Genomic DNA, 14,054 nt, shown 5'->3' with positions numbered 1-14,054 from the left:
AGGTTGGCTGAGGAGGTCGGGCCCACTTTGCAACAGTTAGGTCAGGCATTGCTGATTTTAGGAGCCAAGGATTTGGGTGGGTTGAGGGGAAGGTGTGGGTGTTCCAGAGGTGGAGAGGCCTGTGTAGGTAATGGGCTAACTTAGGAGGTAAGGCTAGGTAGCCCCCTGCCTTCCCACCACTCCCCCTTCCTCACTTATGATGGTGGGGAAGCCCTTACTGGGGTCCAGGAGTGGTCTTTCACTTGGTGTATCCTCTCTTTTCTCAGATTGGAAAGGATCGGCCACTGAACTTTGACCCCTGCTGCATCAGCTACTTCACCAAAGGAGAGTACATTTTGGTGGGGGGTTCAGACAAGCAGGTATCTCTTTTCACCAAGGATGGAGTACGACTGGGGACCGTTGGGGAGCAGAACTCCTGGGTGTGGACCTGTAGAGTGAAACCTGACTCCAACTATGTGGTAAGTGGAGGAAGTTCTTCCTGCAGAGCCTCTCGAGCAGGCCCTGAGCATCAGGTCAGCCAGGCAGAGCTTGGCCATTGCTCCTCATGGAGGTGGGCTGCTTCCCCTCCCAGCCTGAGACTGACAGCTGTCTTCTGAACAGGTGGTGGGCTGCCAGGATGGCACCATTTCCTTCTACCAGCTCATCTTCAGCACAGTCCACGGCCTCTACAAGGATCGGTACGCCTACAGGGACAGCATGACAGATGTCATCGTCCAACACCTGATCACGGAGCAGAAAGGTAAGGGGCAGGCTTGCCTCTTCTTATACACTAGCCAAGGGGTGGGCATGGGCTGATGATAGGACACACAAAATAATAGGAAATGTCTCCCCTGGCATTTGGTGGTTTGTTTTTGTTTTTCGAAGCAAGGTTTCTCTGTGTAGCTCTGCCAGTCCTGGAACTCACTCTGTAGACCAGGCTGGCCTCAAACTCACAGAGATCTGCCTGCCTCTGCCTTCTGAGTGTTGGGATTAAAGGCGTGCGCCACCACTGCCTGGCATCTCTCCTGGTCTTGCTTTAGCTTTTAGCGGTGGAAAGAGGATGCAGATCTCTTTGAGGATCTAGCAAAAGCAGTAAAACCTGTCAAAACAAAACAAAAGCACCTCCCTCCCCCAAAATACCAACTAACATTTTACAAATAATTCCAAGGTATAAATGGACAAATGGACTCCTTGAGGCACAGAAGCTGACAAATTGGAGCTGTGGTGACTGACCTGCATGGGGCTTTGTGGACCGTTACCTGTAGATGGAGGCTGCTCATTCATTCCTGGCCGCCCAGACCCAAAATAATCACACAGAAACAAGATTATTTGCAATACTGTTTGTCCTATAGCTTAAGCATATTTCTAACTAGCTCTTACATCTTAAATTAACCCATTTCTAGTATTTTATATTTCACCACGAGGCTTGTGGTTTACCGGCAAGGTTCCGGCTGGCAGCTCATGTCTTTCTCCTCTGGCGGCTACATAGGGCCTTCTTTCTTCCAGCATTCAGTTTAGTTTATCCACCTAGCTCTATTCTGCCCTGCCACAGGCCAAAGAACTTCTTTATTCATTGACCAATAAAAGCAACACATATATAGAAGGTCTTCCCACACCCTTTACCCTTTCTGGTCGGAGCCATCTTGGCATAGTTTCCCTCAGCCTCTGTTTGTTTCTTGGTAGGTTCTTCTGCTGGATAAACAGGGCGGTGGATAGGCTCAGGCTTGGTCAGAGATCAGGGCTGTCTTAGTTAGGGTTTCTGTTGCTGTGAAGAGATGCCATGACCACAGCATCTCTTATAAAACATTTAATTGGGGCTGGGTTTCAGGTTCAGAGCTTCAGTTCATTATCATTGTGGTGGGAATCTTGGTGGTGTGCAAGCAGATATGGCACTGGAGGAGAGGCTAAGAGTTCTACGTTGGATCAGCAGGCAGCAGGAAAAAAGTGATACTGGGTCTAGCTTGAGTATCTGAAATCTCAAAGCCCACCTCCTGTGGCACACTTTGTCCATCAAGGCCACACCTCCAATTATGTTACTCCCTATGAGTCTGTGGGGGCCATTTTCATTTGAACCGCCCCTGGGATTCAGCTCACATGGTCTAAACTCTGACAGTCCCCCTCTGTTCAGCTGAGTAGCTCTGCTGGTCAGTAGTTCCATCCTGCGGCATTCTTATGTGGATGTGCTGACCACATGTGCTGTCTGGATGCGGCTAGTCAGATATGGCCAGGTGGCTTTGCAGAGAGGTCCCGTTTGGGGCCATCCTGCACTTTCAGTTTGGCTTCTTTTGTCCCTGCCTGGGTAGTTCTGTGTTTTGAAAATTCCTTCTAGGTGGTGGGACTGTAGCCACTGAGACTGCTCAGCAGTGTCCTGTTTGGGTTGTTTACCCCAGTTGGTCTGTAGAGAGGCAGGGCCTACCTCATGGAAGTCTCCCTGTGGTCAGAAGGTTGCAGGGGTGTTGTCAGCTGTGAAATTGTCATTATGGTGGGCTTCTGATCAGTAGGAGCCTTGAGTGTGCAGGGGACATGAGCAAGTGGAGGTGGCACTCATTGCTCAGCTGCGGGCAACACAGATTGTACCATATGCAGCTCCGGACCCCATGCACACAGCAGGGGTTCTGGGAAGATTTTTAAAGATTTATTTACTTTTACCTTATGTGTATGTCTGAGTGCCTGCACATGGCCATGTACCTTCTATGTGCAGTGCCAGAGGAGGCCAGAGGAGGGCAAAAGATCGCCAGGAGTTGAAGTTACAGGTGCAGCTCCATGTGGGACTGTGAACCAAACTCTAATCTCCTTGAGAGCAGCAGTGCTCCAACCCTGAGCTGCCTTTCCAGCCCAGGGAGAGACTTTTTAATGAGAGTGTCTCACTTTAATTGTCAGAAGCATTAAATAAATAAATGATGGCTTTTAATTTCTCTGCCTTTCACCTTACTTAACAACCTTTTGCTAGAGTCTTTTCCCCCCGCCCTTTGACAGTTCGGATTAAGTGCAGAGAGCTTGTCAAGAAAATCGCCATCTACAAAAATCGATTAGCTATCCAGCTGCCAGAGAAGATCCTCATCTATGAGCTGTACTCAGACGACTCAGTGGACATGCACTACCGGGTGAAGGAGAAAATCGTCAAGAAGTTTGAGTGCAACCTGCTGGTGGTGTGTACTGACCACATCATCCTGTGCCAGGTGGGCAGCTGGCCCCTCCCCAGGGCAGGTGCCCACTGCAGAGCTGTAGAGCTGGTCACAACCAAGTAGCTGTCTGTTGGCGTCTACTGTATTGATATCTAGGTGAATCAGTTTTTAGAGAGATGAAGTCCATAGCTGTAGTGATTTTGTACTGTGGAGCATTTTGTTTTGTACTGGGATTAGCTGTATTGTAAGTTTTCCTACACGATGAAGGTTTATTTGTTTTTGTTTTGCGAGATTGTGTTTTACTAAGTTGCTCAAGCTAGCTTCAAATTTTTGATCCCCACATCTTCCTCCTGAGTGTTGAGTTGAAGATGTATCACACCTATCTAGGATAAATTTTTACAAGCAGAAGTTTTACCTCCTGAGAGATTTCTTTCCTTTTTTTTTTCCTCTTGAGGAATTAGGAATTGAACCCAGGGCCTTGGCTACAGTAGGTAAGTCCTCTACAATTAGGCCACATCCCCAGTCTCTTCTCTCCCCACCACCTTTATAAAATAGATATATATACACACATATTGATATTGATTTTTTGAGACAGGGTTTCTCTGTGGTTTTGGAGCCTGTCCTGGAACTAGCTCTTGTAGACCAGGCTGGCTTTGAACTCACAGAGATCCACCTGCTTCTGCCTCCCAAGCACTGGGATTAAAGGCGTGCGCCACCACCGTCCTGCCCTCATCTCAGCAAGTTTACCATGGTGGCCTTGAACTCAGCCTGTAGCCTGGGCAAACCTTGAACTTGCAGTGCTCTTGCCCAGCCTCAAGAGTCCCTGAACTGCAGATCTGTGCCATCCCCCCAAAGTCTCTAAGAGTTTTTTTTTTCCCCCTAAGAAAATTCTTTTCTTAGTGTGGATTTCTAAAAGTCTCTAGGTCAGTGCCAAGAGGAGTTTTGGAAAGAAGTTGAGAAAAACCCTACTGTAGGTGGACCTAATCTTGCCCAGACCCGTTGGAAACTATAAAAAGGAAGAAATCCTTTAGGAGCCAATGTAAAACTAGTATCAAAACTATGCGAGAATCTCGAGCCGCCTGCCACTTAGGGCTACCCCAAGTTGGAGAATAGTTGTGGCAAGTCAGTGTTCCGCTGCCTCCGACTCCAAGCCTCTGGTCCATGTTGAAGGTGGCTCCCAGGGAAGCCATCCTGGTGAAGATGAGCTCACAGCATGGGGGAGAGTTGGGTCAGATGGCTCCTGATGGTGTTGGAAGGTTTTCCCAAGAGGGCTGGGCGCAGGCATTCTCTGACCCTCCATGCTGAGCCTGGGTTGCTTCCTAGGAGAAACGGCTGCAGTGCCTGTCCTTCAGCGGAGTGAAGGAAAGGGAGTGGCAGATGGAGTCTCTCATTCGGTACATCAAGGTGATCGGTGGCCCTGCTGGAAGGGAAGGTCTGTTGGTGGGCCTGAAAAACGGCCAGGTGAGTCTTCCCAGGCTACCATCCAGCTTCTTATCCAAGACAGGCTCAGGTTTCCTGTCAGGATGACCTGAGCTGGGCTGTGGACAGCTTGGAATTTACTTCCACGCAGATAGCTTCAGTCTGTGGGCTTCAGCCTCGCAGCATGCTCGCACCTGGCAGTGGCGCCGCAGCTGCACGTAGCAGGGATTAGTGGGTTTAAGGTCACCCCGAAGGTGGGATTTGTTGGAGCCACAGCTTTAGTGGATTGCTGGAGAGGCAGGCAGAGATTGTTCATGAGGTCAGAGCCCTATTAGGCAGTGTGTGGATTAACCAGTACCCCACCTGGGTCCTAGATAGTCCTAGTCCTTACGCTGTTACTAGAAGCTAAAAGATAAATGAAGTGTTTGGACAAATGGATTAGGAAATCTAGGCTATATGAAAGTTGAACAGATTTGTGTGTGTGTGTGTGTGTGTGTGTGTGCGTGTGTGTGTTCATCTGCATTCTTTGCTCAAAATAAGAAAAGTTCTATGTGGGCTACATAGAAATTTGAAAGTGAAAATATGACTGCATTAGCCTGAGAGCCAAGCTGTGTAGCAGATGGCTCGTGGCTGAGGCTTGTCAGGTCTTTGCTGGGGACGGAAGTTGCGGAGCATGAGATCAGTGGGAGCTGTCAAGCAGTAGTGCCCAAGTGGGGGCAGTCTGTCCCCCTCAGTCATCTGTCAGGTCTCATGTCAGGCTGGGAGCATGACTTGGGGTCAGGTTAACCTGGGACCACAATCTTTCTTAGCTTCTCACTGGCTCTATGGCACTGGGCAGATCAGTTTGCTCTCTGGGCTCAACTATGTGTCTTCCCAGGGCTGTCAAGAACAGGACAGGGGTGTCAGTGAATGGCAGCTGTCAGCATCAGCGTCATTATTACTCTATACCAGATGTCTCGCCTGTGTTTACAGTAGCCCTTCCTGTGTTTGTGGATGGTCCCCTACCCGGCAGTTTGAGCGGTGTCATTAAAAAATGTCCCCAGTCCACACAGACATTAGAGTGAGTTTGGCATGTCTCAGGCCTGTTGTTGCTTCAGTGACCTCCGATGAACCATTCTTCTGGTCTCTTAAGGATGGCACCCCCTTCCCCCACACACCCTGCTTTATTTAATGAGTCTTTTCTCTGCACACAGCTTCTGGAGGAGTTAGTGGGTGTTGTTCTTGTAGAACACATGGGACGCCAACAGCCTGGCAGTGGTCCAGGGTCTGGTTGCCATGGTGACTCACACTTATTTCTCTGAAATTTCGCCAGATCCTGAAGATCTTCGTGGACAATCTCTTTGCCATTGTCCTGCTGAAGCAGGCCACAGCCGTGCGCTGCTTGGATATGAGTGCCTCCCGGAACAAGTTGGCTGTGGTGGATGAAAATGACACGTGCTTGGTGTATGACATCCACACGAAGGAGCTGCTCTTTCAGGTGAAGTCCTAGATTGAGACATGGTCCTTAGAACAGGCCTGAGCTTCCCAGTTGTGCAAGAAGGTACCCAGCCCCACCTGGGAGGACCAGCAAGGGGCAGGAACCCAGCACAGGTGTAGCTTCTGGAAGCTCCAGGGAGCCGGTGTCCAGGTCAACCTCCTTAGCACCTGTTTCCTTGCCAGTAACACATTTTTCACAGAAGAGTAAACAGTATCTGAGGTGTTGGTGATGAGTCTGGTGGCCAGGTTAATGTGTGGTGGTGATTCTTTTGATGAAGTCTGTGACTCCCTTACCCTGGATCGCCAGTTCCTTCCAGTGCCTAGGGCACACTAGGAAGGGCAGGCGGAGGCTCACCCTCAGCTTATTCCACAGGGTGCTGTAGCACAGTGGATCATTGGGATGGGTTGTTTCCACACCCTGGTCCTATGCCTGGAAAATGTGTGTCAGTGAGTACTCCGAAGACTACCCAACACCTAGTGGGCTTCCTGCCAAGCCACGGCTGGTCTTGGCCTCTTTGGGGCATTGCAAGTGGCCAGAGCTTATTTATGTGAAGTGAGGACCCCTGAGTCTGGAGCCTCTGCTCTCTGGTTTCTCCTTGCAGGGTTTCCCAATGCCATGGGTATACATGGATGCTCTTCCAAGGCCCTCCTTGTTCTTGGCAACAGAACCAGCAGGGTAGAAGTGCTTGACTTTCCTCAATCAGTTAGAGAGGGATACTTGGCTGCCATTAGCCCCCAAAATGACTTCAATTATTAGCACTTCATGTCACAGAGGAAGCAGAGGGTTTAGGGAAAGAACACATGTCCATTGTCTTTGGACTGAGCTGGGTTCATGTACCTCTGTGAGTCTCAGTTTCACCTGTGACTAACATGAAACTTTAAGCTCAGGCTTGCCTCTAGCTCTCTTTATATAGAGCTGGAGATAAACTTGAGGAAGATCCTCCATGTCCTTAGTACTGGGGCTAGCGATGTGCACCACCACACCTGACTTCTGCTGTGTTGAGATCAGACCCACGGCCCATGCGTGCTGTGTCACATTCCCTGCCATGCTAACATGAAGCTGGAAGTTCCCTTCTCATAGAATTACCTCAGAAACACACAAGATGCCATTATGTGCTTAGTGCTGGTCACGACTAGGCCTATATGATGCCCTTCTCCCCAAAGTCAGTACTGCTTCTGTCTGGACCTGGAGGTGGTTAGCAGACCTCTCAGTGTGTCCTGTGTAGAGACTGGAAAGGTGCATGGCTCTTTGCCCTTATTGTGGTTTTTCTGGGGGACTAATGAAGGTGGCTCTTGGGTCTTGCCAGGAGACATACAGTTCCTAGTACTTTACCCACTGCATTTGTCTCTTCATGTGAAAGCTCCCAACTTCTCTCATTAAGAGAAGAGTGTAGGCCAGTGGTTCTCAACCATCCTAATGCTGTGACCCTTTAATACAGTTCTTCATGTTGTGGTCACCCCCAACATAACATTATTCTTGTTGCTACTTCATAACTCTAATTTTGTTAGTGTTATAGATCGTAATGTAAATATTTTTTTGGAGATAGCTTGCCAAAGGGGTCTCAAGTACCACTGTTCTAGGCAGAGGAATGAGCCTCTGCTTGACCCAGGCTTCCGGCTGAGTAGAACAGTGGTGACTGTTTTTAGTGTGAGAATGTTAATGCAGAGACAGTTTATTATTTTCTAATTTTGAAAAGAACTCCCCATTCTTTTGCTTTATTATAAAAAACAATGGATGTGCATGACCAAAGAAATGAGACAAGCAGTGGAGGGAGGCAGAGAAAATAGAAATCCCTCCCAATTCCGTTCATTCAAAAGCAGTCACTGTCTTAATCTCCAGGGGTAATCCTTTCGGGCCCCTTCCTGGGTAGGTAGGGTTGTCTGTGGGTGAGTGTGTGAGTGTGTGTGTGTCTGTGTGTGCTGGGGAATCACTGCCACAGAGCAGCACCCCACCTCTTCCTTTAATAGAAATGGAATCCTACCTTGTTGAATTTCTACTTATTGTGGACTGATTAAAATAGGGAAGGGATAATAATTTTGAAAATAGCGTATGTCAAAAAATTCTATCACACCAGCAGTATGTCTAGGGGTTTGCCTCACCCCTTCTCTTCTGGTCGCCTTGCCTTTTCTCATCCTGCTGTCAGAACCTCAGTGCAACTCAGGCTGTAAGATGGGGGTGGGAGTGTGCCAGAGCCTAACAGGCCTTTGTCCCTCAGGAACCAAATGCCAACAGTGTGGCCTGGAACACCCAGTGTGAGGACATGCTTTGCTTCTCTGGAGGAGGCTACCTCAACATCAAAGCCAGCACCTTCCCGGTGCACCAGCAGAAGCTGCAAGGGTTCGTGGTTGGCTACAATGGCTCCAAGATCTTCTGCCTTCATGTCTTCTCTATGTCTGCCGTGGAGGTGCCACAGGTAACTTGTCGTTTTTTTCAAGCTGTAGGACACACAAAACACAATGGTCAGACTGGTGCTAAGAGCCACAAAGAGAGGGAGGAGGGAAGTGTGGAATTAGTGATGTCACAGGTGCTGTAGTCTTGGATGTGTTGTGCCCTGTGTAGCCATGTGTTTCTGGACAAAGAGCTCAGCCCTATTGTCTTAATTTGGGTTTTTGTTGCTGTGACAATGCCATGACCAAAAAGCAAGTTGGGGAGGAGAGGGTTTATTTGGTTTACATATCTACATGTGGTGTATCACTGAAGGAAGCCAGGACAGGAACTCAAAAAAGGGCAGGAACCTAGAGGCAAGAGCTGATGTAGAAGCCATGGAGGGGTACTGCTTACTGGCTTGCTTCACGTGGCTTCCTCAGCCTATTTTCTTAGAGAACTCAGGACCACCAGCCCAGGGATGAGGTTATCCACAATGGGCTGATCCCTCCCTCATCAATCACTAATTAAGAAAAACACTCTACAGGCTGGCCTACAGCCGGATCTTATGGAGACATTTTTTTCTTTTTCTTTTATTTTCAGTGTGTCTAAATGTTGCTAGGACTTCATTTGACTCTTTAGATCTGTATCTATTTTGAGATTATTTTCCATTCTTCTCTCCCTCCCTCTCTCCCCTCCTTTAGGTCCCCCCCCATCACCTTCCCTCTCCCCCAAATCTACTGTTTCTCCATTTCCCTTCAGAAAAGAGCAGGCTTCCTAGAGGTTTAACCAAACTCAGTGTAACAAGATGCAATAAGACTAAACATAGACCCCCATATCAAAGCTGGATAAGGCAACCAGTAAGAGAAAAAAGGTCCCAAGAGTAGACAAAAGAGTCAGAGACACCCCCACTCCCATTGTTAGGAGCCTAACAAAAAACCCAAGCTAAAGAACCACATATACATGCAGAGGGCCTGGTGCCAACCCATGCAGACTCTGAGCCCCTATGAGCCCTGCTTAGTTGATTTTGTGTTCTCTTGGTGTCCTCAACCCTCTGGCTCCCATGATCATCCCTCCCTCTTCTGTGGAGTTCCCCAAGCTCCATCTAATGTTTGCCTGTGAGTCTCTGTACTCCCATCAGTTGCCAGAGGAAACCTCTCTGATGATGATAGGGCTAGGCACCGATACTGTGAGTACAGCAGGAGATCATGAGGAATCATTTCATTGATCTTTTCTTTTGTCCTCTCGGATGACCATAAATCTGACCAGCACACCCGTTGGCACTCTTTTTCCCTTCCTGCTGCTTTGTTAGTAGTATTCAGTATTATGTTAGTGGCAAGTCCAATAGGGTGGACGCCTAAGTGCATGAGTGGTAATGCGGTGTATGAGAGGAGACTAGGTAGAGTAGGAACTGAGGACTGTGGACCAGAGGGGCACATGGGACCCTGCATAGTCCCCTGCATCCAGAGCAGGTCAGCTAGAGACAGGGGTGAAAGTATGGAGTTATAGAATTGGGAGGGCAGAAACAGACTGAAGAATCCAGGCAGCCCATCTGGTGGCTGACCTAGTTACCACTGCCCTAGCTGCCTGTCTGCTTGTCCCTGAAGTGAGTGACACTCCTTATAGAACAATCATAAAACCAGGACAAACACTAAGGAGAAACTTGGACCACAGCATCCCATCTGCAAGAGAATATTTGCTTTTGTGTGTGTGTGTATGTGTGTGTGTGCATGTGTGCATGCATATATAAACACGAGTGTGCTGGGCCCTCTCTGAACCACTGAGCCCTCTCACGAGACCCCAGCCATATTATTGTGTGTACTATACTGATTATGGACCATTAGCAAGAGAATGGAGCTTTTAATCACTCTATGCCATCTTGTGTTTTAAAATGTTGAGACGTTTGTTAGTGTGTGCGTCTACATGTGTGAGGGCCTGTGCCTGTGAAGGTCCCAGGACAACTTTTGGGAGTTGTTTCTCTCATTGTTGGCCCTGGAAATTGGACTCAGGTTGTCACATGTGTGCAGCAAGTCCTTTTACTTTTTGAGCCATCTTGCCAGCCTCATGCCATCCTCTTTTAACCTGACATTCAGTTATTCCAGATACATCCCTTTGATGAATTATTGGCTGTAAACTAGCAATCTCACCTAGCATAGTAGCTTATGCCTATAATCTCAGGCTTTGAGGCTGGGGCAGTAGGATTTCAAGTTTAGGGGCAGCCTAGGGCGCACACAACACATTTTCTTAAAACAAAACAAAAAACCACTAACAATAAAACACAATTGCCAAAATCAAAGGCCCTACTTACTAATCCTTTAGTGAGATTTTGCTCAGCAGCTGCTGGAAACGTTGTGCCATGTCAGTGAATGTATTTCACTAGGATTTTTAAACAGATGATCGTAGGCTCACGTATCTGTGTGAGAAATGACAACTGATTCCTTGTGTTTGTTTCTCAGTTCCCCATAGGTGCATGACTGTAAGGCAGTTTGTGTGCAGCCTGAGCACCTTCCTGCCCCAAGCTCCTGTGCTCTCTGCTGTGTGCCCAGCGTCGTTGGTAATGGACGCAGCACTTGTCGCATGGATGGGCCACAGCTGCTCCACCAGCACTGCTGTGACATTTGTACTATCCACAGCCTTTTGCTTTCTTTTTGCTTTTGGGAGACAGGGTCTCATTATTGGCCATGGCTGCCCTGGAACTATGTAGACCAGGCTGGTCTCAAACCCACAGGGTTCCACCTGTCTTTGCCTCTGAGTGCTGAGATTAAAGGAGTGCGCCACCACACCTGGCTGCGCAAAGCTGCTGCTTTTGTGAATAGTGGGTGTCTTCCTAGTGTCTGTTCTGACTTCGTATAAATTTCGAAAGTGCATTGCTGGGCCAAAGGCCCCGTACACTGAAAGATGTTCAGACATTCTAGACTGCCTTTCTTTTTGACTCTGTTAGACTGCCTGCCTACACACACCTGGCCTACACCTGCAAACTCCGCCTACTTCTTCTCTAAAGCCAGGAAGGCCCTTGTTAGCTTGCTGCTTCAGGGGTTATAGCAGCAGTATCCACAGCAGCCTGATCATAGCGTGTATTCAAGCAATGGCAGTGAATTCTGATGTGAATCAGCAGCAGAAAAGAGGAAGCAGGGGGACTGTGGGAGCAGATGAGGCCTGCTGGACTTTTTCCTTGCCGTCCTTCCCTGCTCCCCAACAGCACCCCAGACTCCAGCACCACATGTACAAGGCCCCATTCTTCCTCATCTGTGCCAAACAGACCTTGCTTCTTCAAAGGTTTTCTCTTCAGACTGCCATCTTAATCTCAAAAGTAAATGCAGTTGCTGCTCACAGATTCTGGCCAGCCAAGAGGAGTGGAGGGGCTGCCGGGCTCCCTCTACCAGGGCCTCAAGATTCAGTAGCCAAAGACTCTGTAGGTTTCAGCCAGCCTTCCTGCTGATGCAGCAGGCCAGAGCTGCCAAGCATTGGGAAAGGCGATCTGAGACAAAGGCTGTTTATCTGTCGCCTCTGCCTCCAGTCATCTTGCGGTTTGGGCCTCCAGACCAGGCAGAAAGCCCCATTTTTGCTCTTGGGATTTTTTCCTTGGTTTCTTTTCGAAATTTGTATCATCTTGTGCAAGAACTGCTGTGTCCGAGCTGCCAAGTAGGACAGCAAGCCCAGTTGTGCTCCGTCACGTCATGCTTGGAGCGCAGCAGCCAGATAAGGGGTGCTCAGAGGGGACTGACCATTAGGAAGTTTCTCGAACCCTCACTCGGGTTGTGCCTCCCTGCCCGTGCGACCCGCCCATCAGCTCATCCCGTGCTGTGTTTTCATGTCTCCTTGTCATGGGGCAGTCAGCACAGCAGAAGTTCTGCAGCTTGGGAAAAAGAACCGTGGCTTTGGGTTCTGGTCCTGAAGCCTGGCCCAAATGCATCTGAACCCCTTTATATCTCTCTCTGGTGTCTCATTTCTTTTCTATATAATGGGGTATTGTTTTTGTGTGTGTGTGTGTGTGTGTGTGCGCGCGCACGTGCACGTGTTTGTGTCTGTATGTGTGTATTTGTTTGTTTTGTTTTACTTGAGACAGATGCTTGCCTTGTTGCCCAGGCTGGACTTGAACTCCAGGGCTAAAGCAATCCTCCCACCTCTACCTCCAGAGCAGCCGAGACTGCAGGCTTTGCCACTGTGAAATGGGGTTAATTACAGCCATTTTCAGGTTTTGCCTGTCCCAATTCCTGTTATTATTCCTTTTTATTACAGACAGTCATGAAACAGCAAAAGCCACAAAACAGAACTAAAGTGGACCAGAGAGTATGAGGAGTCTAGAAAATGAGCTCATTGTGGGGGCAGAGTGTGTGGGGGTTGAGAAAGCTTCACGGAGGTACGAAAGCTGTGTCCCGGGAGCTGGGCGCCTCGTCAGCCCACAGGAGTGTGAGTGGGCAGAGTCTCTAAATAGAAGGTAGCATGTTTCCTAGGGGGCACCTGGCTAGGATGTGGCTGGGCCAGGCTCTGTGGCCAGCTGCTTCCCTACAGTAAGGGGAAGTGGATAGTGTGGTACACAGGAAAAATACCCCTCCCCCCCCGGGAACAGTTGTATCTTGCTGTCAAAGGGTAGACTGGCTTGAAAGGAAAAAGGTTTCTTTTAATTTTGAAGTTAAAAAAAAAAGAGGACCGGAAATGTCAAAGATAAAGACCCCAAATGGAGAAAATAGCATTTCCAAGTTCACATTTGGAAATGTGCACATTAGCACAAAGGCACTGGCTGATTGATCCCTACTGCCCAGGAACCCAGAAGGGAGGTGTGGGTCCCTGAAGCGTATTGATAGCTTCGTATCAAGACAGGATCTTTTATTGCCAAAGATGCTAAGCCTAACTTAGCTTTAGTGTGATGTGTGTAAATGCATGTGCATGCATATATAGACACACACACACACACACACACACACACACGCACGCACGCACACACGGCAGGAAGGAGCACAAGACCAGGAATATCAGATCACCTATTGCTCTAGCATCTAGCTTTTAATTTGCTAGGTCTGTGACCTCAGGCAAGTTAAGTGTCCTGCAGGGCCTGCCTGTCCTAGGTGTCCTTACTCTGGGCTGTTTAGAGAACTGCAAAGCTTTTTTAACCTTGAAAAAAAGAAGTCATTAGGGCTTGCTTGTAAATATTCTTAACTGGGCACTTGGTCTTCAGAACCAGAGAACTCAGCATCTTGTCTGGAGCAAATTCCATATTTGCATCCTTTTCAGATTCAGTTCCTCTGAGAAGAGGCCACCCCAGATGTATCCCTTCCAGTCACATGACTCATTCCTCTGGCCTGGGATGGAGGGCCTGCTGCCGCCACAGGGAGTGCAGGGCTTCACCTCAGAGCCACATGGAATTAGGATGCAGTCCACAGAAGCCAGGGCCAGCTCAGACAGTTCTCTTGGGACACGAGAAAGCAGGGAAGAGTTTCCGGGAGGGACCTGCTAGCCGAGCTTTACAAGACCAACTAGGCATTTCCTGATGGGGGTGGATAGATCCTTCCCAGAGAAGGTAACATGTTATGGTCAGGTAAACTCAGGGAAGGGGTGGGCAGATGGCAGCCAGAAGTGTGTGTTGGGAGTGCTGACTCAGCAGGAGAGGGTGGCGGAAAGGAGGGCACCCAGATGGGCCAGGCAAAAGTGCAGACTGATGGCTGGGGCTTGAGGTAGGCACTTCCCGCGAT

At 48.8% G+C, this 14,054-nt stretch overlaps 1 protein-coding gene across 5 annotated transcripts in view; it reads left to right on the top strand.

The window, feature by feature from the left end:
- Window positions 1–14,054, top strand: part of Ift122 (intraflagellar transport 122) — a 73,435-nt gene that overhangs the window by 32,252 nt on the left and 27,129 nt on the right. For all 5 annotated transcript variants that reach the window (XM_075983085.1, XM_075983083.1, XM_075983081.1 and 2 more), the window contains 6 exons: window positions 267–458; window positions 601–739; window positions 2,956–3,158; window positions 4,428–4,565; window positions 5,836–6,000; window positions 8,216–8,413. In XM_075983085.1, the coding sequence (XP_075839200.1) occupies window positions 267–458; window positions 601–739; window positions 2,956–3,158; window positions 4,428–4,565; window positions 5,836–6,000; window positions 8,216–8,413 (1,035 nt within the window). The remainder of the gene's footprint in view (window positions 1–266; window positions 459–600; window positions 740–2,955; window positions 3,159–4,427; window positions 4,566–5,835; window positions 6,001–8,215; window positions 8,414–14,054) is intronic.

This window comes from Microtus pennsylvanicus, chromosome 8, assembly GCF_037038515.1.
Source record: "Microtus pennsylvanicus isolate mMicPen1 chromosome 8, mMicPen1.hap1, whole genome shotgun sequence".
NCBI classification, from domain to species: domain Eukaryota; kingdom Metazoa; phylum Chordata; class Mammalia; order Rodentia; family Cricetidae; genus Microtus; species Microtus pennsylvanicus.
Note: the sequence above shows the minus strand (reverse complement) of the source record. Positions and strands in the feature narration are given on the sequence as shown.